The 24,760-nt window shown below is 42.1% G+C and overlaps 1 protein-coding gene across 1 annotated transcript in view; it reads left to right on the top strand.

The window, feature by feature from the left end:
- The window catches only part of PTPRB (protein tyrosine phosphatase receptor type B), a 61,523-nt gene that overhangs the window by 35,287 nt on the left and 1,476 nt on the right, over window positions 1–24,760 (top strand). Inside the window, exons 12-32 of the mRNA XM_049792084.1 lie at window positions 900–1,163; window positions 2,129–2,392; window positions 3,122–3,385; window positions 4,280–4,549; window positions 5,186–5,449; window positions 6,281–6,544; window positions 6,908–7,189; window positions 8,373–8,651; window positions 10,558–10,707; window positions 11,977–12,220; window positions 13,366–13,472; window positions 13,992–14,091; window positions 15,789–15,872; window positions 15,989–16,006; window positions 16,109–16,190; window positions 16,643–16,733; window positions 17,947–18,023; window positions 18,845–18,979; window positions 20,094–20,216; window positions 20,430–20,593; window positions 21,838–21,973. Of these exons, the coding sequence (XP_049648041.1) occupies window positions 900–1,163; window positions 2,129–2,392; window positions 3,122–3,385; window positions 4,280–4,549; window positions 5,186–5,449; window positions 6,281–6,544; window positions 6,908–7,189; window positions 8,373–8,651; window positions 10,558–10,707; window positions 11,977–12,220; window positions 13,366–13,472; window positions 13,992–14,091; window positions 15,789–15,872; window positions 15,989–16,006; window positions 16,109–16,190; window positions 16,643–16,733; window positions 17,947–18,023; window positions 18,845–18,979; window positions 20,094–20,216; window positions 20,430–20,593; window positions 21,838–21,973 (3,662 nt within the window). The remainder of the gene's footprint in view (window positions 1–899; window positions 1,164–2,128; window positions 2,393–3,121; window positions 3,386–4,279; window positions 4,550–5,185; window positions 5,450–6,280; window positions 6,545–6,907; window positions 7,190–8,372; window positions 8,652–10,557; window positions 10,708–11,976; window positions 12,221–13,365; window positions 13,473–13,991; window positions 14,092–15,788; window positions 15,873–15,988; window positions 16,007–16,108; window positions 16,191–16,642; window positions 16,734–17,946; window positions 18,024–18,844; window positions 18,980–20,093; window positions 20,217–20,429; window positions 20,594–21,837; window positions 21,974–24,760) is intronic.

Raw genomic sequence — 24,760 nt, 5'->3', positions numbered from 1 at the left:
ATGATCTATCAATATCTGACCAAACTGGGATGGGGGGTTGGAGGGTCAAACCATAAAATTACAGCTTTACAGACTTAGTTTTATTCTTATGCCCCTACTGCTGCTTTATGTTATACAAAATTACTTTAGCATGAATGAAAATCATACTTTAGTTCTTGTGAGAGCAGAAATCATGTACCAGTTTTGGCTCAAATGCATTTTCCTGCCTTTAATCCCTCTACTTGGCTCTTCAAGTATATCCTGCAGAGCATCCCCCCCAAAAGTTACTCAAATACTGAAGGAACAGGATAGGATGGGCTAACTGCTAAAACATTAGTAAGTTGTCACATAAATGAGTAACATCCATGTCTATTGCTTTTGGTCATGCAATGTTCAAGGAGATTATAACAAGAACAGAGAAATTTCAGAGAAAGGTGGCAGTGCTGATGGAAAACTTTTAAAAACTTCCACAAAGACTGAAAAGACTGAGACTTTACATTTGGTAACCAGTAGAATAAAAGAAAGATAGTAAGGGGTGTTAAAATGGCAAAGAGTACCAAGTTAGTGCAATTTTATTCTTGTCATGGTGTAAGTGAAAATCCAAGGGACAGCCATTTAAATTAGGAATAGCAAATTCAGGATTACTGTGAACCTGTGGAACTCACTGCTGCAAGCAAAACTGACCAAGTTCCAAAAGACAAAAAATTGGAAAGGCAAACCATTGTCATGTGATGTAAAGCAGCCTGGAAACTGCAGTTACTATTTTAGAGGGAAGGGTATTGCTTAAATCCACATTGTGGTCTTTTTGCAACTTCCTCAGAAAAGTCTGGTAATTACCACAAATATAGTCCACTGCAGCAGCTCCTGTTACTTCAGGAAGTTACTGCTTTCTGAACCTTCAATTGTGTTTTTTCTTTCAGTCCCTTCAGGTGTTCAGGGACTTACTGTCAGCAATTCAGCCAGAAGTGACTACTTGAAGGTGTCCTGGTTACATGCCTCTGGATATTTTGATAATTATGAAGTGATCATCAAGAACAACAATGATTTCATTCAAACAAAAACTGTCCCAAAGGATGAAAATGAATGTGTGTTCACTAATCTGGTCCCAGGGAGGCAGTACAGTGTCACGGTCAGCACAAAGAGTGGGAAATATGAAACTAGTGAAAGGGTCTATGGCAGAACAAGTAAGTAAACACCCTGGAAACATCCTGAGACACTCTAGCATTTTTTTCTATTTACCATAGCTGGGGTCAAAAATCTTGTATGATTTTAACATAGAATGTTGAGTGTGTCTCTTTGAATGTGTGTCATACCAGGTTTGGAAAGCAGTATTTAGTTTATGACCAGTGTTTAAGTTACAGACATACAGAAGGTGAAAGAGGAGACCTGTATAGTAAACTTGGAAAGCAAATCCTGAAACATGGAAAACTGAAAAACAGTTGTACAGATTTTCATGGAAGCTTAGTATTTAAGCTTAAACTATGCCAGAATGTACAAGACATTTTTTTCTGGTCATGGAAATGTATAAGGAAGAAGATAGGCTAGACCTCACTCTACTCAAATAACCCCAAGAACTGGAGTTGGAGATCATGGGGCAAGAATGGTAATGTGGTTAGTTGTGAGTCAGCAGGGATGTGGATGCAATCTGCTTGTCTTCACCTAGCTCTACATGTAAGCTAATGAGTCATGCTAAGAAACCAAGTTTATTAACACAGATGTAGCACTGGGCAAAAATAACTGACCTGCATCTGGCAGGAGTTGGGAACCGCGCAGTGTGGTGCTGCATCACATAGGCAGATTGCCTCTGGTCTCCACTAGCTCAGGCGTCTTTGCACCACATTTGTTGTACATGCAGGTTGTACTCAATTTTTGTTGGCTACGCAAACTCCCTGCAGGCTCTGTTATTATTTGTTTATTATTTTTATGCTGATAGATTGTGGACTCCCTGTCCTGAAATGGGACCTTCTAGTGTTAGATATGGCGCAAACCACAAACAGCAACCCTTGTCAATAAGTGCAATCTCCTGCTTTTCCTAGGGAGCTGAATGAAAAATCTTAGCTCAGGAGCATGACTTCAGAGCTGCTATCTTTTTGCTGTGATCTGGTAATAAGTGCTGAGAAGTTTCCTATCTTTCTTCTCACCTTTTCAGTGCCAGAGTCAGTGAAGGAGCTGACTCTTAGTAACAGGAGTACAGAAGATCTGCAGGTAACTTGGTCAAAGGCTGAGGGAGATGTTGATAAATACGAGATTCAGCTCCTTTTCAATGATATGAAGATCTTCCCACCCATTTTCCTTGGGAACACCATTGAGGAGTATTGGTTCACAGCTCTGACTCCAGGACGTCTATACAAAATTCTTGTCTTGACCATCAGTGGAGATGCACAACGTGCTACTTTCATAGAAGGCCTGACAAGTAAGAAATACTGTGGTATTCAAAATGTCTTGAAGCTTCTCTAGAAGAAAGAATGAGGCACAGAAAATCAAGGGTGAACCCTGATCTTATTTGAGCTCCTGTAACACTGGCACAAAGACAGCAGATCTCATTGAAAATCACACTTGTACTTCAGCCAGCTTGATCTGTGCTTAATAAACAAAGGCCATAGCTACCAACATTTGATTGTTAGAAGATAATCTGATTTGTTGCATAGAAATGGTACTGAGATGTCAGTGTTTGGGTTTCTGTTATTCCCATGCATGCCAGTTGTTTGCTTAGTATCTCTAGCTAAATCACTTAAGCTATTTTACGCCTCTATTTACCCACCCTAAATAGATGGGTGAGATTATAACTGCAAAACGGCTAACTAACTAAGTGTACATAAAGAGCTTTGATTTTCTAAGATGTTTCTAAAGCATCATTTGGAGAAGAGGGAGGTTATCCACATAGAAACTTTCTTCTGTTTAACTCACAATTTCTTTACTTTTGTTCCTGTAAACACACACAATTGCTTTTCTAAAATGGCACAATCCTACACAAATGTCTTCAGCTTTACTTGTGCTTACCCATGAGTGAAATTACTTGTACCTGTAAATGCTCTCTGTCCTTTGAATCATTTGCTGTGGCCATAAAAAAGTAGGCATTAAAAAGTCTGAATCAAACAGGAAATTTGTGAGCAGGTACCTTTGTGTTCCCTTTTCTTTCCAGTTCCAAGTGTGGTCAGAAACATTCATGTGTCACCTAACGGCATGACAAACAGCCTGAAAGTCAGCTGGACTCCTGGAGGTGGAGATGTTGATTCCTACACAGTGACTATATTTCAGCAAAACCATCAGCTTGATTCCCAGAGTGTCTCCAAACATGTCTCTGAGCACATGTTTCACAAGTTGGAAGCTGGGGAGCAGTACCGAGTGGTGGTGCAATCTAACAGCGGCACCTTGCACAACAGCTTAGCAGCTTTTGGGAGAACAAGTACGTTTCTCTTGAGACAAGGAGCAAGTTGCATTATGTCTTCCCAGAAGCTGACCCTTATTTAATTATGTTTATGAATGTACCGTTGGGTATAGGGACACCCAGTCTCCTGGGAAGCTTTTATCTCAAAGGAGTGTGAGTCCTCATTCTTGCAAACACTTAGGCATGGGTCTGTTAATACCAGTGAGATCTGTCACATGAGTAGCTTTACCTGGATGAATGTGTGTGGAATTCAAGTCCCCAACCCAAAGTGTGCCTTCACAGGATGAATGCAGTTCCATTCCTCCCCAGTCCTGTGCCTGTACCCATCCAACATATACATCTGCAGGGCTCCATGTAGTCAAATACTGCGTTCTCGCAGAGCCCACTGCATGGTCAAGGCTTGTTAGATAATGTATTGCTCCAATATACTGTGTGTTGGAACACACAAAACAGTGGAACACCTTGGTTTTAATCCATCTTCTATGTTTAGCACCTGCATGTGTTTGCTGTGGCCCTGACATTTGTGCAACAGCTGGTGGCTAATGTTTTCTATTCTGTGCCACTGTTTTGCACCAATTTACCACTTCTTTATTTTTCAGTTCTTTTTCACATGCCGTTCTTAACTGTTTTGGTCAGTTCATCTGACTCTCCTCCCTCTTTTCACTATAATTATATGTATCTTTTGCTTCTCCATGCCCAGTTCAGATTTCCGTGATGCTCTGTAGCTTCATCTGATTGTACTTATGTCTAGGAATTATTTGCTTGGGTAAACACATGCACAGACATTCCTTTTCCCGCAAGTGAACATGCAAATGTGTAAAGATATTTTCTATTAATTACTCTATTCACAGTTGTGTATTGAATGGTCCATATTTCACCTGGTAATGTCCTGTCTTTAATTGTTGCTTCCAGTTCCAGCCTCTGTCCAGGAATTATTAGCCCATCATGCTTACAGCAGTCATTCCTTGTTAGTAACCTGGCAGAAAGCTCCTGGTGTAGCTGAAAGGTATGACATTCTGCTCTTGAATGAGCAAGGAATCCTCCTGAGCAACAAATCAGAGCCAGCTACTGCCAAACAGCACAAATTTGAAGATTTATTAGCCGGCAAGAAGTATAAAATACAAGTTTTGACAGTCAGTGGCGGGCTCTTCAGTAAACGAGCAGAAACTGTTGGCCGAACAGGTAATTAGAACATCTCGGTTTATTTATAGTTCCCTCAGTCAGGTATCATTAAATACATGAATCATCTGTATATCTTGATTCTGGAAAGATTCTAATATGAACAGACTCCAGATATTTATGCATCATTTTTCCTGCTGTGTGCTTGGTATGTGAATCTGAAATTTGTTGTCATAATAATGTGGTTGTGGTTCATAATAAGGATATTAAACCAAAGTGCTGAATGCTTCCCTCAGTCTATCTGTTATGGAACTACCCGAATGCTTTATTGTCATCAAGTTTTTAATTCACAGTCTCAAGGCTCTTAGCACAGGATTTGACGTGAATACACACACCTCAACTTAGAGCCAAGTCCTGCAGTCCTTACTCAATTAAAGATTCTTGTAGAAACTAATGGACACTTCTGTGTGAGCACAGGGTGGAGAACCAGGCCTGCTGGGAAATACAAACATTGTATTGGAGAGACTCAGTGGCACCTCATAAAGCCTTTCCCCTTGCTCCTGAAAGTTGCTGTTGACATTACTTACCTACTTGTGGTTTAATTGAAATGTATTCCAGTAATGAGTTGTTACTTTATTAAAGGTTCAGCTTAGTGGCTGGACACTTTGATATTTACTCTTGCATTCATCCTTCTTCCAGTTCCAGCAGCTGTCACAGATCTGAAGGTCACAGAGAACACCACTGACCGACTGTCCTTCAGCTGGACCACGTCACAAGGGGAGCTTGATTCATATGACATCTTCCTATACAACCCAGACAAGTCCCTTCATGACAGGATTTCAGGAGAGCAGCACCTCCAGCAGTGTTCGTTCCAGAACCTGCGGCAAGGCAGGATGTATCGAATGGTGATTGTTACCCACAGCGGAGACCTCACTAATGAGTCATCTGTCTTTGGAAGAACAGGCAAGAGCATCTAAGAAAACCATCCGTCTCCAGTGTGGTGCTCATGGGCGACACCAGTGAGCTGGTCTGAGTCTAATGCTCATGGTAGATTAGAGCAACTATTAGGAATATCAAAATTGGCTCTTATACATGAAAAGCATTAGACAAATAAGAGGGTAAATTCTGAATGATGTGGTTATAAGAGGAAGAATGAAGCAAAGACCTTTACAATAGTTCTCAGGTACTCAGGTCAGGAGAAGGACATCCCAAGGTATGCTACTTAAGCCTTAAAAGAAAACAGCTGTCTCTCATCCTAAAAGCAGTATTGATCTATGAGTGGAAAAGACAAAAAGGCAAAGCAAGTAGAGTTAATGGGGTAGACAATCTACCAGTGAAATAAAACTTGTTTCCCATGGGAAGCTCTGGCTGCAGCTCTGTTTGTTCAGCCACATGTGGGAAGCAGAGTTTCCTAAGCAACTCTGGCAGCCCTGACACTCTGTGAAACCTTTCTTTATCCTCTGAGGCACCATATAGTAACCTCTCTGTAAGACTGCCTCTGGACAGTGGTGTACTTTCTTCAGCTACCTTAAAACTGGATGTTTCCAAACACTGGGAAAAAGCTGCTTAACATTTGCAAAACTATCTATTATAAACATTTCAGCCTCTTTTGGGGACAGTGGCAGTTCAAAATAAGAAAGGAAACCATTGAGATATACTTCCTGATGCTTCCTGGCTTTTTGGCCAGCTGTGGTAGCTGTCATTACAGGATAAGTGTAAGGTCTGCTTGACCTTGTTGCTTCTCCTCAACTTAAGGATGTTCTACATAAAGTAATATTCATCCCTTTTTTTCAGTACCAGCACCAGTTGTTGGTCTCAAGGCATCCAACCGAAACATGACAGACAGTCTGTGGTTCACCTGGGGTCCAGCAGCAGGAGATGTTGACTTCTATGAGCTGAATCTTTACAACCCAAATGGGACACAGAAAGAAACATGGCACAGGAAAGACCTGAAAGAGTGGCATTTCCAGGGGCTCATTCCTGGCAGAAAGTACACGCTAGTTGTAGTGACTCACAGTGGTGACCTGACCAACACAGCAAACGCTGAAGGAAGAACAGGTAAAAGACACATCAGTCAAAATTCATATTAGTTCATAACTATGCAACAGACTTATTCTGAGGGAGGATTTATTATAAGAGTCACTGAAGGTGTATAGATAAATGACATCCTTAAGGGTATAAAGCCAATTGGAGTGTGATTTTGTTCAGCACTGTTTTTCTTTCAAAGGCTCAGTAATATGTAATGTCTGTGAAAGTCACCACCATCAGCACAGACACAGTAACTGGCTGTATACATGGGATAATATAAACCACTTTGTGATGCATGAAAAAAGAATGCATGTTTCATCTTATTTGTCTTGTGTAAAAAATTTGTTAAGAATCTCTTTTTTTCTTTTCCTTTTTTTCCCCCTTTCTGTCTAGCACCCAGTCCTCCTAACACTGTATCGTTTACTGATGTTGCAAACACTTCTTTATCAATCACATGGCTGGGTCCTCCAGACTGGACAGACTATGACGATTTTGAGTTGCAGTGGCTTCCAAAGGATCCCCTCACAGTATTCAATCCCTACAGCAGCAGCAAATCTAAAGTACGCATCATCTATGGCCTGCGACCAGGAAGACTGTATGAGTTCAGTGTCAGAACTGTCAGTGGCGACAGCTGGAAGACATACAGTCAGTCACAGTCTGCAAGTGTGAGAACGAGTAAGTAACGATTTCCACTATACCCTAACACTCAGCTGGAGAAGACGCAAAACTGTTAAATCTTACTAACTCCTTTTGCAGTCAGTAATTTCCATTAATAAATTCATGAATGATGGCAATGAATTCAGCTAGATTCTAAGCCCTTGCTGTGTGCAAGGTCAACTGTTTAAAGATTGAAAATGGACATACATTTACAATCTTCACATCCAGAGTGGTTTGGTTGCAGAGCCTAAATCAATCAGTTTCAGGGATGAAATAAGGCTGAATATCCAAACTTCTCTGACAGTAGGATATTGAAATAATCAAAATGTTTTTTGAACGATCAGACAGGAAGGATGAATGAAACCTCCGTGCTGTACTAGATTTGAAACTGGAATCAGAGTGTTTCACCACTCTGCATTTCTGTTGTTGTCTGTGGATCCACATCATCTCTAGCTGTCTCTAGCAATCTCAGTAGCAGGCTGATTTGAAAAAGTGAACTGGAGTTGTAAAAATAACTGAGCCTTGGCAAACCCTCATGTCGCTTGGGGTGGGATTCGGCTCCAAACTGACATTTGTGTTTAGTAAGATGAATAGCTGTTTAGACTTCATTCAGCATATTAATTAAAATTAGAGCATAGCTACCTCTTTCACCTGTATTTAATCACTTTAATGTAGATGTCTGCCATGTGAATGTGAAATCCCATCTTTGTTACATGTTATAAATGATGCTCCAATATTACATGGATAAAGCATACTTCTGTGGTATGTTTTAGTAATATGGACATACCACATGCTACCCAGGAAACCAGATCAGTCATGAGATGACAGTATCAGTATTGACTGATACAGTTGACCACATGTAACCTCCAAATAAGTTGTAACAGAGTTCTAGAAATCCATTGCTTTGCAATGTTGCTGTTCTTGTTAAGACTTCAGCAAGTAGTTTTGTTTGCTTTTTCACAACTAATCAATTAAGCTTCACAAACCTGATGAGGCTGATGTCACTAGATCCAATTTCAGATGGCTAAAATGAGTTAGACAGCCTTGCCTAATAATCAGGCAGCGCACATTTGCAGGAGTGGTGGGAATTCTGGCTCTGATCAAACAGTTGATGCAGAATCTAGGGGACATAGGGTGAGCAGAGTGTGTATGACGCTTTTCCCTTTTCCCACTGAGCTTCAACTTCTCAACATTCCTCTAGAACCAGACAAGATACAAAGTCTTCATTGTCGGCCCCAGACTTCTACTGCCATTGCGTGTTCCTGGACTCCTCCTGATTCTGACTTTGATGGGTATAGCGTCGAATGCAAAAAAATGGACACTCGTGAAGTGGAATTTTCTAAAAGGATAGAAAAAGACAAATCTCTGCTTAATATCATGACTCTGGTTCCCCACAAGCGTTACCTCGTGTCCATCAAAGTGCATTCTGCAGACATGACGAGTGAAGTAGTTGAAGACAGCACCATTACAATGATTGACCGTAAGTGGAATTCAGAGTTGCTGTGAAGGGAGGTAGTGAGCAGCAGTAAGCAGTTGCTTGTGTTGGATAGACAGAAAAGGGAGTTCTGAACTCCACAATTGCCAATGTGTGGCACTCATAATCTGGTGGCCAAAATAGAGTGAACCTGTCCTTTGGTCCCTGTTGTGACAGACAATGCAGGATTTTAACTATATTGCCTCTCGTTATATTGCCAGACCTGCTTGTTTGGCTTGTGTAAGAAATATACAGCCTGAGAAATGAAAAATTATCCTGTCACTCTGATGTTCAGCATCAAAGATGTCCTCATCATCACACACCTTTAATTGTCTTCATGGCTGCTGCTTGGCCTCCTGTGCCTGGCTGTTTCCCTTCACAGATGGTGGCCATCCTCAGCACAAATATCCATCAGTAAGGACATTGGATTGTGGCACTGGGTCCTCTTTGGGCTCTCTATACATTCTTCTGAGGTGCTACCTGACCAAATCACCTGTAGGAGTTATACCTGAGGGAGGATCACAGATTTCCATAGCATGTGCTTTGAAACAGCTTCTTCAATTTCTCCACCCATAGGCTGCAGAGTGGAGGGTAGCAGTAGCATCTGCTCATGCCTCTGCACTGCCAGGCATCACCACAGTCAACAGCCTGCCATTGCTGGCCCTAGACCTGCTCCAATTTTTGCAGTACCTCTGGATTCAGTGGCACAGCACAACGCAGAGGCCTGAACCACTCCAGGGCTAAACTTCTCAAAAATGACAGAATGGCCAGGATGCCTATAATCAGGGATGCTTCTATAGCTGCTTATTAAAAGCCACATTTGTGTGAAATGTAGATCATAAAAATTATGTTTGGTTTGGGAGCTAGTGAGCTAAGCTATAGAGTTCAGTCACCAACCTACCTTCTCCCTTCCCCCATCAACTGCCTTTTAATTGCAACCATGTCATCTTCCTCTACCACAAAGGGTGCTACAAATTCAGATGCAAGAACTAGCTACTCATGTCACAAGAAGTGAGACTGAGTCCTATCTGAAGGTTAGCTGTTTCATGTTTGTTCTTACTTGTTTTGAACACTGCTGCTCTCCCAGACTCTGGTTAACACTGGAGGCCCTATCTCAAACACAAAAAATTGCAGCTCGGCTTTGTGGATCTAAGAAGTTTAGCTAAACAACATATAAATGTGTGAATTATTGTTTCTTTTTGCAATCTAAAACCTTTTGAAGTTTAGCTACCTGCTTACATATTTGATAGGTTTCCTATACGTGCAATATAGTTGCAATAATACAGATTTTTACAAGATTCAGCAATGTAGATGCAAAGGTTTTTCCCTACATACTTCACTTTCCTGTTTACTTCTGCTGTGTCACAGTTCAAGGTATAGCTCTCTGTCATACGACGAACATTTCCTATGGAAATTGTGCAGTCAGTCTGGAAAACGGTACTCTGTATTTGAATGCTGTGTCTGGCTGATGGAGGACTGTTTTTCTGGAAAAGGAAGCAGAAAATGCTTAAAATAGGTAACTTCCTCTAGTGAGTGTGCCGAGTGGCCTTCAAATACCTGGCTTAAATCTGTGTCATTTTTAGCAGCTACAATTTCTGATTTCATGGATTTAGCAAGACTTTAATGCAGTTCCATGTCGGCTTCTGCAGGAATTCCTAATGAGGAGCTGCCACTGTTGTTATGGTTAATTCACTGCTGGCTTGTTTCATCCTTTGGCAGTTTCCCTGTGGGAGGTTAAGACACTTTCTTCATTGCAAAAAGAATAGAATCGGAGACATAGGTCCAGACAGCCAAGCTTTATTACGAATTGCATTTCCCTTACTAGGTCTAGCTCACAGCAAATACATAGATAATGCTTTCTCTCTCTTTTTTTTTTTTTTTTTTTTTGTGTTGTTGTTGTTTAATTATGCAGGTCCTCCTCAGCCACCTCCAGACATACGAGTGAACAAAAAAGAGGTGCTGATTACCAAATCCTCCATCAACTTTACTTTTAACTGCAGCTGGTTTAGTGATACTAATGGAGCTGTGAAGTACTTTACTGTCGTTGTGAGAGAGGCTGATGGTAAGTGTCATGATTTAATACCATTCTTTCTATAGCCTATAGGAGTTACCTGGGGAGGTACACAGCTGTCACTAACACAGCAAAGGAGCTTCTCCTCACCTAGTGGCTGAGTTTCGTAGAGGTTTTGGATCTACACCTGCTCCCTAGCCTGGGGACTTAGGAACTCAGTCTTCTCCTCAGAGAGTCAGTAGCAACTGCAGAGCCCAGCCAGAAGCAGTAGTTAGCTTCTATACTCTAGGTTACGCTCTCATGTATGTTCAGGAAATTTCCACCATAGGAGACTTAGGTTGAATGCCATTGGCAGTGAACACAGAAGAAACTGCCTTGCTGTGCACAGATCTCAAAAGGTGGTTGAAATGTTAGGTGGGAACACTAAGGCAACTGTTTTGGAGAACCTCACTAAGCCATGCTGAGAAGACAAAGGTAGCATCTCCCAGATGGTGTTCACTTAGTGAAGAAAATGGCTTTGTGTGCAGCACTGTAAAACAGAACAGAAATTGCCCTTGTAGCATGCATGTAAACCTCCCTTTCTGCAGTTGACCTATACGTGACAAAACAAATGGATATATCAACAATTAATACTTTGTTTTTAGAAGTGGCTTCATTTACTGGCATGCCAGGACATATTTTGTGACCCTTGAGAAAGTTTCTTAATCTCTCTCTCCATCAGCCCTTAGGAAAAAAAGCAGAGATGATGTTTCCACTGGCTACTCTATCATGTTTGTGCAGACTATAAAGCTCTTTGAGAAAGGTACTACTCATTGCCATGGCTTTGCCTACCTGAGTCTTCTACACATTACTGTGAGTTTCCATTCAGGGGACTCCTGTCATTTCTTATTGCAGCTTTTCTCTCTATACAGTAGACTTGTCAGTGTGTGGATATTTTTTTACATGCTTTTTGAAGTAGCTGGTGGTAGGATCCGGGAATCTGGATCACAGAGATTCCACCAACAGCACAGGAAAAAATGGCATAGCATTGGATTTGACCTGTGCATGCCTACAATTGCAGCATTGTATCTGGAAAAGTTTTGCTGAGGTCTTGTGAGAAAATCTGTCTGAAGTTTCCCAGAAGAATAATAGCAAGGTTGGTACTAAAAACAAGGTACCCTAACCACTGTAGCTTTGTATTCACAAGGTAGCCTGTGCAGCCTCCAAGAAGTGCTAGAAAGTTGGATAAGAATATGTCTGTCAACAGCTAGAGCCTATAAACTGCATCACATTAATGGCTGTGATACATAAACTTTCTTTCTCTCTCTGCACGTGATGTAGGTAGTGAAGGACCAAAGCCTGATGAGCAGCACCCACTACCTTCCTACCTGGAGTACAAACACAATGACTCCATACGCATCTACCAGACAAATTATTTTGCCAGCAGATGTGCTGAAAACCCTGACAGTGACTATAAAAGCTTTGACATTAAGCTTGGAGGAGAAATGGAAAATCTGGGAGGAAGGTGTGATCCAGATCAGCAAAAATTCTGCGATGGACCCCTAAAGCCTCGGACTGCTTATAGGTTAGATTTATGTTGGTAGTTGTGCTCTGTCACATTATTAGGCATGGTGCTGTCTGGATGCTTGGTAGACTTGAGCTTCTGTAGATGAATAACTGGGTTGTACGATGTTCTTTGTGTTTCACTGTGAATTTATAAAAGTTTTATCCATGCCCCCACTCCATAGATATGAACCAGTCCTTCACTAGCATGGGAATGATATGATTAATTATGCACAAAACTCTGTGCAGTGAATAGGTTTATTTATTTCCCTCAACTTGATGGGCAGCTCTCCTATAGCTGCTAAATCTTTCTTTGCAAAGACTTAAGACGGTCAGCGAAGTCAGAAGACTACTCAACAGGAGAAGGCAATGATGCTTCACTCACTCTGTTTGGCACCACTACCCTACACCAGTCCTTTTGAACAAGCTAGAAAAACCTGGAGGTTATTCTAACCTGTGGCACCATGCCCAGGCTCCAGAGCTAGGCCCATGTTAGCTGCAGGGTGTAGAAGAGGGCGACTGCCAAGACCAGGCTCAGCAGTTATGGAGGCTGTGAGACCAAATGTGAGCTCCAGTGCAGCTCAGTCACGCCCTTCCTGCAGGCAAACACTCTCCCAAGAGGTCTGCAAGCTGCTCACTGGACCATATGGACAGAAGGCACCTGCCAGGCAGTGTACATCATGCCTCTCAGCTTTTTCATCATCATCAAGATAGTGCTATCCTACCACAGTCTGCTCTCATTATGGCGTGTTTCCCAAAAATTCAGACTGGGAAATGCCCAGGTTAGCAGGAGAACTAAGACTGTAACATTTCTCCGTTAGCACAGCCCTGCCCAGCCACGTGAAGAAAAAACATCCCCACCAAGAAGCATTTCTGAGTCCTCTCTCCACTGCAGCTTCTGCTAGTCCTGCCTTCAGGCACGGTCGGGCTGTGTGTGCCAGCAGCCAGAGCCCCATCTGTTACCTCTGCCAGGGAACCTGAGAGCTCTCCACCTGCACTAGCTGGGCTCCCCCAGCTATAGTATTTAACTCGGGTGCCCACATTAAGAACTGTCTGTGGTCAGTGGAAAGGTTTTAGTTTTCTCTAAGGGGCAAATGAGTTCTTACTTTTCTGCTGTTGGTTCTGAACATCTGATGAGCTCTAACTATAAAGGTACTGATTTTTTAGGATCAGCATACGGGCTTTTACCCAGCTCTTCAGTGAAGACCCAAAGGAACTCCCTAAACCGCTCTTCACAGACACCTTCTTCTCTTTACCAATCACTACAGAGGCAGGTTAGTTTCAGGCTTGTTTTTCAATGACTGTAGCATGTGATTATATATTGTGCCTCAGAACACTCTGGATCCAGAACTATTTGCAAAGAGTGGAACAAAACCAGATTGTTGTGCATGTCCTGAAGGCTGCTCTGAAATGAGGCTGGAGCTGTGGCTCATCCAGCCTTAGTTTGAAAACTCAGAGGATTGCTTGATGCAGCTGCTGACAGTAAAGGCAAGGGTTAATGCTCAGTGACACTATCACCAAGAAAGCTTCAAATTGCAAGAGAACCAAACTCCCATGTAATGGGGCTGTGCTTTCTTTTACTGTGGTTGGAAGTCAAAGATTTTGTGTAATGTTTGGAAAAAATAAGGACAGAAAATCAACGGCAGGTTTTAGCTAAGTGTTTAAATGCCTTGCATTTCCTTATATTTAACCATTTTCTTTAGCTGATAATAATATATCCCCTGAAAGTTATTGATTCTTTGTTTCTTCATACCTTTTCCTCAAGATACATAAATACACTGTTTTGTTTCTAGAGCCTCTGTTTGGAATTATTGAAGGTGTGAGTGCTGGCTTGTTTCTGATTGTGATGTTAGTGGCTGTTACTGCTTTATTTGTCTGCAGACAAAAAGTTAGGTAAGTTGAGTCCCTTTATCAGTCTCTGTTATTGAAGTTAGGTCAAATTATATTCATTTAAGCAATACAATATTTGAAGTGTGGAGGAATGCACTGAACTATTTGACAGATAAAATCTATATCCCCCAACATCTGTACACACTAAGTATAGAACTAATGACTTACATATTAAGAGAGCTATATATTCTTGATTCAGATACCTACTGATGTTAGTCAGGATTATCTCGTAGAGGATCCTTGTAACTTTTAGTTTTCAGTAGGAGTCTGAATATTTCTGAACCACTGGTTTATCATTCAAACCGAATGTCTTTTGTCAAAAATGAAATGTTTCAAATTCATTTCATCTACATTGTAGATTCGAAGCTCTTGAAACTGTTCATTTAGACTTTATTATTTCAGTTCAAAAATCTTAAGGTGTGGCATTACCTCAAGTGTCCAAAAGATTAGTTCAAACTTTACTTATTTTTTTGTCAATTATAGTTGTATATTTCACATTATAGATGAATCTTAAATAATGAATTTTAAATGTATTTTTAAAAAGTGAAATACTCTATCTCAACTTTGAAAAATTTAAACCATTTTGCGTGACTGAAAGAGATATGACATTATTGATGTGAAATTCCTTGTGGTTTCTGAAATAAAAAAAAGATCAACATTTCCATTATGTGGGAGTCTCTGGAAATCTGAAATTCAGTTCTTTTTCTGATACAAGATTAGGTCTATTTTGTTTTGAATTTCTTTTTCAGATGCCAGAATTTCACATTGAAAAAACATGTTTTCTGACTAGTCATAGCTTTTAGCTGGAATGGATTTACCCTTTAGCAATGCTATTCTTAGGCTCTATGAACAAATTCAGTGTATTCCTCTATATGCCATCCAAAAAAAAGAGGCATAAATCATTAGCAATAGTAAATAAAGTCTGCTTTTGCATGTATAGACTTGTGCACTCCTAACCATCCCAGTACACAGAGCATGAACAGAGTGCAAATTGATGTTTTCCACCTTGCACATCTCATTGCATTTTTTTAGTGTAGATAACCTTCAGATAGAGTGTGGTTTCTTCTTGTGAGTTAAATAGCCAGCAGGACTGCAAGTATACCAGTATGGTTTTCCCTCAACATACATAAAGAGAAAGCGTTCTCTAAGGGAAGGGTGTTGAAGGAGGAGATGGCAGTGAAAGGATGCTAACCATATGGAGTCAGTACCACTTCTGCGGCTTTCCCAAAGCCTACTGTGGTACTGCCACTTACTCCTGCTATGAACCTGGGCATCTCCTAGAGACCTGGTCTGCAGAGTGGATGTGCTGGAAACTGTAGACCTTTTACAGCTCTGAAAATCTACCTACATGTTCCTCTCTGCATGTAGAGAATCAACCAGTTTAGGGCCCATCTTAGCATAGGATACCCTCCATAATGATAGACTGGGCTTTGAGTGTTTCAGAGCAAGAAAAAAGTTGTATTGCCTGTGCACATGCATACACTCCACATCACTATTACCAAACAGAAATACAAGAAAACTCTGTGCCACAGCTAAGAGCAATGTCACAAATCAAATCAGAGACACAAATCAAAACAGATTTAAGATAAATTCCTTTTTTCCAACTTACCAACTTTTTTCCAACGTAAATTATGTTATTGGCAGCTCTTACCAGTATCAGAACATAACGGTAAAACAGAATACCTTCCTTTTTATTCCAGCAATGGCCACGAGAGACCTACAGCAAGGCTGAGCATTCGCAGGGACAGGCCACTGTCAGTCCATCTGAACTTGGGCCAAAAAGGGTAACATCAAAAGTTTTGTTTCTAAGAGCAGTATTTTAACATGGCATCATGGATGAACAGTCCCATCTGGTCACTCACTGATGAAGTGTTTCTTTTTCTTTTGAAATCATTTCTAGGAACCGGAAAACTTCCAGGTAAAAAGAAAAAATTAATACCTAAAAAACCTTGATAACCAACTGGATAAATTATGACTGTGATTCATCCTGTGATTTTCTTCCTCCTGTTGAATATTTTAGTCCGATCAAAGTCAGTCATTTTGAAGCACACTTCACCAAACTTCAAGCAGACTCCAACTACCTCCTGTCCAAGGAGTATGAGGTGGGATCCTAACCTAGGCAAAGGACTTGCTTTATGAAGGGGCGGGCTGGCTGAATCAATGGGTTAGAAAGGCCTGCATTCGTTTGTCTTATTCACACAAGTCCAAATAAGTTTGAGAGTCTCACCCGAACTCCACTTTTCCTAGTGCAGAAACCAGCTCTTATTTGGCATAGCATATTCTGGTTAGCAGCCTCTGCCTGATACCTATCTGGCTGAGGTCAGGAGCATTCATTTGTGTGGCACATCTGTGTGATAAAGCATGGAAAGCACCTGCCAGCCATGTGCTTGCTTTAAACCAGTATGATTAGCTATTTAATTTCAGATTGTTTTTTTAAAAAAAACACCCATTCTCTGTCCGTGGCCTTTGAGAGCTGATAAGTACTGTGTCCTCCTGTGTTGTCACATCCTTTAATTATTTTCACCTCACATTTTATTCCTACTTTTTTTTGCAGGACTTGAAAGATGTGGGTCGAAACCAGACATGTGACATAGCACTTCTGTCAGAGAACAGAGGGAAGAATCGATACAATAATATATTGCCGTGTGAGTTTTAGGTTTGGTTGTGTAATATTACATCACACCAGCTATTTTTCACTTTTTTCAGCAAGCCTAGTGGAAAAGAGAGTGCAGCCAATCCCTTCCCTCCTCTCTGTCAGAGATGAAATACCTCTGCCAGCTCAGGTTCTGGTGCTTGGAGGCAGATGATGTATGGCCCTGAATGGCTTCACACAGACCAGTAATTTCATTTCACACTAGAGGTGTAATGGCTAGTGTTCAGTCTAGAGAGAAAAAGCTCCAGCTATTAGGGCCGTTCAGTCACTGCTGATAACAAGGATAGTAGAAATAACAGTAGGGTTGTTTACATACAGGGTATCATCCATTCATTGCTTTTTGACAGCCTTGCCAAATCTTTCTTCTTCAGAGGACACAGCAAACCTGCTATGCAATGTAAAGCTAGTGTGGTTCTGGTTCTGCATGGTAAGACACACATGTAAGGTTAGCCCTGTTCTCCTGATACAAGACCTGTCATTGAGAGTTTACACCTTTAATCTCCTATCTGGCAGTTTTGGAGGTAACGTGCTGTGCATCTAGGACGAACACCAAATGACCTGCTGTTCCACATGCTGCCCTGCTGCTGGATGGGGTATGTGCTTAGAGCACAGCTTCACAGCATCTCCTGTGTTCTGCCTGCCATGCTGGGCTGGGGAGCATGCCCATGATGTACAAGAAACAACACCTGCCTGAGAGCCAGCATGGCATTATCTCATGAATCAGTGACCTGGTGACTTAGGCATTCTGTATCTCTCTACAGAGGGTTCTCTACCCAGGGAATATGGTTAACCTGCTCACACATTAGCTTGGGAGCTGTGCAGACCACTGAAGCGCTACTGCTCTTTCAAGGGCAGTGCTGGGCACTGCTCTCCAGTACAGCACACTGCTGCCAGGATCAAAGAAGGATGCTGTTGTGGCTCTTTTGTTGCCATAACAAATCCTGTGCAACTCAGCAGAGGAAGTTTGGGATATTAACTGGTTCCTTCTTGTCCATCCATCCATCTCCTAGTCTTTGGAACACTCCACAGCACTCATGAATGAAAGAGGCAGTACAAATATAAACAGTTATCCCTCTAAAGTAGCCCTCTATATAAAATCCTTGTAATAATGCTGCCAGTCCTTTCACAAATGCATTTCTGTAAATGGGAGAGGGAGTGATAATCAAGACCTAGTCATAAGCCTCCTGTAATCAATTTCTTCGTAGATGACACATCAAGAGTGAAGCTTTCCAATGTGGACGATGACCCTTGCTCAGACTACATTAATGCAAGCTACATACCAGTAAGTGACTCAAGGATGGTATTTTACAGTCCTCCCTCCAGTGTTAATTTGTCCTTCATCTAAAACTGAATATAAAGCTGGATGCTTAAGGCTCCCCTCCCCCTTCATTTATTCACTTGAGCTAAAGTCTGAGAACTCATTTTGTGGGTGTGCTGAAAGGCTGTGTCTGACTGCCATTAAGTTAACTGTGAGTGATTTACCCAGCACTTAAGGATTCTTGGATTGCTATAGTTATGTAAGATAGCAGGTCTAATTGGCCAAGGACACATTTTTAAAGGTCACTGGTTTTATACAGTGTCCACAACAACTGTAGCTATCACTCCAGGTGGCATCCTCATTGTGGAGCTGTAGCTCATCCTGACAATGTTGGCACCATGCAGGATGGTGAAACTGGCTGAGATTAAAATAATGCCCTTTGCCAAAGAGTTGTGATTGATAATAGCAGTGGCTTTAGCAATCCAGATTTCAAGCCAGAACTCAGCTAATTTATTAAAAACAGTAAATAAAACAAAACCCCCGAGTAGTTCCAAAATTGCTTGAGACTGTGCTGAACACAATAGAACAATGAAAAGCTTTGACTGCCGCAAAAGGAACAGTATTTAGATACACTGCCGCAGTCTCTTCCTTTTCTCTGCTCCAAGCAGCGTTCTGTTTCCAGGTCCAAGCTGGTTCCAGGTCCAACAATTCAGCTCTCAAAACTATTGTCCCAGCAAGGGCATTGTTGCTGCAGAGTCCTGGCTGCAACCCCATGGCTTGTTCAGTTGCTAGAAGATCTTTTTTTCTGCCTTTATGAAAACTAATGGAGTTCTCTTTACTTGCAGGGCAATAATTTCCGCAGGGAATACATAGCAACTCAGGGCCCTTTGCCTGGCACCAAAGATGAGTTCTGGAAGATGGCATGGGAGCAAAATGTTCACAATATTGTCATGGTAACCCAGTGTGTTGAGAAGGGCCGGGTGAGCAGTGACTCTTCATTGTTATTAATGACTGTTTTAACATCTGTTGAAAGTTTAATCTTATTATTTGCATCATACTAATGCCAAAGGCCCCAGTCAAGGAGATACACAGTAAGAGATAAGAGATATAATCTAATGACTGGGGACAGATTAAGGCTGTGAAGTGAGGATGCAGTGACCATCCCAAGATTGTGTAGTGTGTCAAGGCTAGAGTTAGGAACAGAGTTCAGTGCTTCTCGTCTCTAATCCAGGACTTTGCTCACTAGTACTAATATAATCCCCTTGAGCATGCAGAAAGACAACCACCAGCAAAAAATGCCTGTTTATCACATCAACTCTGATCAACTACTACTTTAAATATAAGCTCTAGAGAGCAAATGTTGATCATTAAATACATTGAATTGTCTCTGATGCATAAGCCCTGATGTAGTAAGCAAGGACACCACTTATGCACTTAACAGTCTTACTGAGTGCAAGTGTAGGTAGGTTATTTAGCTGTCTCAGCAATCAACACCCCCCCCCCCCCCCCCCCAGGTATGACCACATCCTGCACCTTTTGTAAGACAGGGACTAGATCTGTAAAAAGATTACACAAACTTGCAGTAGTGATCATCTAGTGGCACATATGGGGATATTTCCTTTCACTTTACCATTTTTTCTTGAGGAGATGGGGAAAGCAGATGCAGGACAGGCAGCCACGTCTTCTGCACCTCACTGGCTGAGTGGGACCGCACTGTCATGTCTCAGCAAGAGGTGGGGAAGCGGGCACTGGAGGCCCAGTTCTCATCCCAGCAGATCTCTGAGAAGACTTGGTGTAGAAAATGTTGTGGCATCCAGAAGACGGCATCAGTGAAATGCTTCCCATTCCCCCCATCACAGACATCTGTGATGAGAACTTCCACTTCCCAGCCCCATCCTAGCCCATTCCCATCGCAGGCCCTGTTTGTTGAGCCGACATGGTGGGGGTTGGCATCTCACTCTGAATGCAGCTGTTGCCTTTCTTCCTTCATCCTCAGGCACAGGAAGTCTGAAGTCTGCTTCTGCCAGTGCTGGATGAAGGCATTGTTTACAGCTGTTACTGACAATAAATCTGTATTTTTCTGTGTCCCTGTAGGTGAAGTGTGATCACTACTGGCCCCTTGACCAGGATTCCTTGTACTATGGAGACCTGATCGTTGAGATGCTGTCTGAATCTGTGCTCCCAGAATGGACAATACGAGAGTTTAAAATCTGCAGTGTATGTTTGTGTTAATCTTATTTTATAAAAAAATTAATTGGCTTAAAACCACTTGCAAGGCTAAATTAGGAAGGTTTCTTCTGCTGTAGCACAGTTGCATCATGCCCAGCTCATCTCTGGTGGCAGCTGTGGCATTTGCTCTGAAGGTGCATGTTACATGTGTCCCCTCCTCTCTTGTCTGTTCTGATGACCCACACTTTTGTATCCCAACAGGAAGAGCAGCTTGACTCAACAAGGCTCATTCGTCACTTCCACTACACTGTCTGGCCAGATCATGGTGTGCCAGAGACCACCCAGTCCCTGATCCAGTTTGTCAGAACTGTAAGGGATTATATCAACAGGACGCCAGACACAGGACCAACTATTGTGCACTGCAGGTATGTGCAGCAGCAAAAGGTCAGCGACACAGAGCTTTTGTGCATACCCTCAGGAAGATCCCAAATGTTCATCCCTGTTAGGCCATGGGCAGCCACAGAACCTGAGACAGCTGATGGGCTTAAGTCTCCAGATATATCTGAGCAGCATTCCCAAGGCATATGCACTTGCTCACAACCTCACCCTGGAGATGCCCCAAAAATGACTCTTGGGGAACCACTGTGTCTCTGTGGGATCACTGGAGAGCACTAAAGGTGTCAGCAGCTGCCACTGCTCATAAGCTTTTGCATTCTTAAATTGCCTGTGTGCTGCTCTTGTGGCCCAACATCTGAATCACAAAGGGTTGTTCTGAAAAGGTAAGATATGCCCAGGGGTGAATCTGACTACATATGGATGTTGAGACTAGCTGGAGATCCATCCTTTCCTCCATTCTGCCTGAGACTCCCTCTCCTTACTGCATTCTCATGCTCTTCTGCTATTGTGCCATCTCTGGCAGCTGTAGGGCTGCAGTTTTTCCTCTGCTCTGTGATCCACCTGTACACACGTATACAAAAAAAGCAAGACTGGACTGCCTGATCCATGATCCACTGGCTAGCTGCAGGAGAATATAGGGTTACAGAGTGAGAGAGTGCAGTGTGGTGCTGTGTGTATCTTCTGATAAAGCCATATGCTCACTGGTACTACCTGAAAGTAGTATCTGTCCCGTCCACCCATTACATGGACTGAGGCATGTATCTTACATGACCCCACCTGTGTCTGCCTGTACATGATGTGCTGCAACATGTCAGATGTCTACTGTATCACCGACCGGTCAACTTTCCTCTCTTCCCAACCTCCTGTCTCCAAACCCCACCTCCCAGCATTTTAGCTACTGGGGACTCTGGGATACTTATTCTGCCCTTCCGCAAAGCACAAGCCAACTGATCTTTTAGAATCAAGCCTACTTGTTCATCAGTGGAGAGAAGAGGTTTAGAAGTTAGTCAGGTGCAGTCTCTCAGTGTATCTCGATGACTGAGTTAATTCATAGCAGAAAGCAGTGTGGGCAGTAGCAGAGATACCTCTACCATCGCTATCCTTTCCTCCTTCCTAAAGAAATTCCACCATAAAGTATTTGAAGTCCCAGAGATGCCATTTGAACAATGAGCTTCTCACCCTAGAGATCTGAACTTTATAAAGCTATCATATGAAGACAGTGAATGCTTTGATCCATCTCCTTTTAAATGTTTTGGATTGTTTTCTTTTCCAGTGCTGGTGTTGGCAGGACTGGCACATTCATTGCACTGGACCGAATTCTGCAGCAGCTGGATTCAAAGGACACTGTCGACATTTATGCAGCAGTACATGATCTAAGGCTTCATCGGGTTCACATGGTTCAGACAGAGGTAAGTTTTAAATAGCCAAATACAGCCTTTAAATACAGCAACACCAGCTGCAGTATATAATAATCAGACTCTCATCTTAAAGGCTCTCAAAGCACTTCACAGTTACTCCACTGTAAAATACTAGTTAGATATATTTTAGCTCTGTGAGAATTTCTAGTTCAGGGTTGGCTCTCATACAGTGGGTCCAAACCATAACAAGTGGTAGCTATGCTTTCTATAGATTTCTCCTGTTGGCACTGGCCCACAATCACCCCAGCAGTGTTATGCAGCTTAACAGCACATTGTTGTGCTAGTGCAGTGTCCAGTAAATGAGCTTTAAGCAGAGTTAGGTCCTTCAGGGATGGGTTTGGAGACAAGCCTAAACCAGACAGATAGGTTGACATAATAGGGAAAAGGAATGGAGAGCAGAGAAAATTAGATGTACGTAATTTTAAAACTCTAAGCACTGTGACCTTGTGGCTTTGCAGTTCATTTTTTATTGAGCTGCTCTATCATTTTCATTAATGGTATTGGAAAGTTGATCAGCATTCTCCTAACATACTATGCAAAAGCAAGTACATTTATTCTCGAAGTGCAGAAAGAGTACGTGTTTGGGATTTCTTTCTGTGCTTTTAAAGCTGCAAGAAAATCACTTTACACTAATAGCAGCTAAACACTTAGGAGCTGATTTAATAAAGGCGAGTTGTGGAGGCAGTCTTTACACTTTGGCTGTGAACTGTTAATAGAGGAATCGGAACAAGTTTGATGGGTCTGCCTGTAGCTTGATACTAATGGAGCTCTCTTGCAATTTGGAAATGAAAACATCAGTGGCAGCGCTTCCTGATAGATGTAAAATTCATACATGGGTATAAAGAGAGGCTCAACAGGGAATGCAGAAGAGATTTCCTGGAACTATCTTAAACACAGAAGACCTCCTGTTGGAGGGGAGACAGATTGTCAGCCTGGTCTGGGTATCCTCAGAGACAGATCCATCTTGCCTTCTACATTCCTATCAACCATAGTCAGCAAAGGCAGACAGGTGTCTCAGGGGGGTGGCTCTTTTTCCCTAGTTGGAAAAAAGAGGCAACTACCTGAAGAATCTAAATTTGACACCAGGCTTATAGACCACCAAAGTTGTATGATACAAAGCCCACCTTTGGCATGAGCTTGACATGACATATAGGTCAAAAGGCAGCCAAACCCAAGCAGAATAATAATGAGGAGGACCCCACCTTCCCACTACCAGCGCTACATGCACTCCTGCCCCAATAGCAGTGGCTCAAGTCTTACCCAGATCCCTGTTGTAACCAGTCCTGCCCCTGGAAGAATTGACAGTCAGCATCCTAGAGACGGGTTGACAGAAATCTTTTGCAGCTCACACGTACTTAACCTGTAGCATGCTTGTAGACTGACCATATATCTGTGTCAGTGCACAGCCACTGAGCTGCTGTATTCTCAGCAAATCTTATTAAACTGAACTGTCAGTTGCATCTGTATATGGTTTCTGATTTGGACCTGCCTTTCATCAAGGTAGCTTGGAGCACAAGCAATGCAATCTCTCATCCTCCTGCAAGAAAATGAAGTAAATTTATTCTGGAGTTCTGTGATGATTCAAAGTTTGCAATTAGCCATGAATTATGAAGTAACTCTTACACATCTTTTAAGAAAAAGTAAAGGAGATGGGGAGAGGGGGAAGAAAAGTCCACACCACAAACTCCAATGTGTTTGAAGACCCTATCTCCTTCTGTTACTGTTCATGTCTTGGCTTCCACAATCTGTTTGGAGGTTGGGATAAAAGCTAGGTCCCCATCTGTTGATGTGGTGGAAGCCAAATCCCGCTGGGGAGCACAGGCCAGCAAATAGGACTGTTTGCAATGAGATGCTCCAGCCAAAGATCACAGCACCATCCTGCTTGACATTATGCAGTCACAGTAAAACAGCAGCAATAAAACACTGCCCCTGCTTTAGATTTGGCTGAAAGCTGTTTAAGACAAGAGACTGCCCCTGGAGATATGCAGGGGAGTAACAAAACTTGTGTCCATCAGCTCAAAAGGCAGTGGGCTCAGCACAGCAGCTGTAACACAGACAGAGAAGCTGTCCACCATTTCAGTCCACAGTGGTCTCTGCCAAAGGAAGTCTCCATGCCTTGGCCAACTTTCCACCGAATTGGGTGCAGGATTCTGCTCCACAGAGACAGCAGCCGTATGTGCATAACAGCAGGCATCCTCACTTCCCAGAGCCAGACCACTGAGAAAAATGCACAGAGCAGTAGCTGAATTTCTTGTGAAAAATAAGTAAAGAAGATGTAGGGGGAGAAAATGTGTATGCTTATTGGAGAAATTATGTCTTTGAGATAAAGTAATATTAAAAAGGTACACCATGATATGTAAAGATGCTCAGCCTAATTTGGGGGTACCTTGCTACACTAATCAAAAAACAGTAATGACCCATGTCAGAAACCACAAAGACTATCAAAGCATGGGAATTTAACAACCTGTTCTATCAAGGTAGTTTGATAAATAGTCAATAACAAGCTGACTCTCCCTACTTTGGTTATGAATGTCATCTTAGCTCCCTGCTATGAATGGCACTCTTCAGAAAAGACAGTCTGTCATTCACTGCATAGTCAGAAGCAATCTTATATTTTATCAAAAAAATACTGCTTTTGCCAGAAATTTTGGCTCTGTCAAAGTTCTATGACATATTTATATATTATGATAAAATTCTGTGGAGAAGGCTTCTTTTCAGAACAAAAAAATCAGGAAATTGTTTGTGTCTTCTGTGTGATTCCCTGCACATATTAATTCT

The sequence above is a fragment of the Accipiter gentilis genome, chromosome 34, assembly GCF_929443795.1.
Source record: "Accipiter gentilis chromosome 34, bAccGen1.1, whole genome shotgun sequence".
In the NCBI taxonomy this organism is placed as follows: Eukaryota; Metazoa; Chordata; class Aves; order Accipitriformes; family Accipitridae; genus Astur; species Astur gentilis.
Note: the sequence above shows the minus strand (reverse complement) of the source record. Positions and strands in the feature narration are given on the sequence as shown.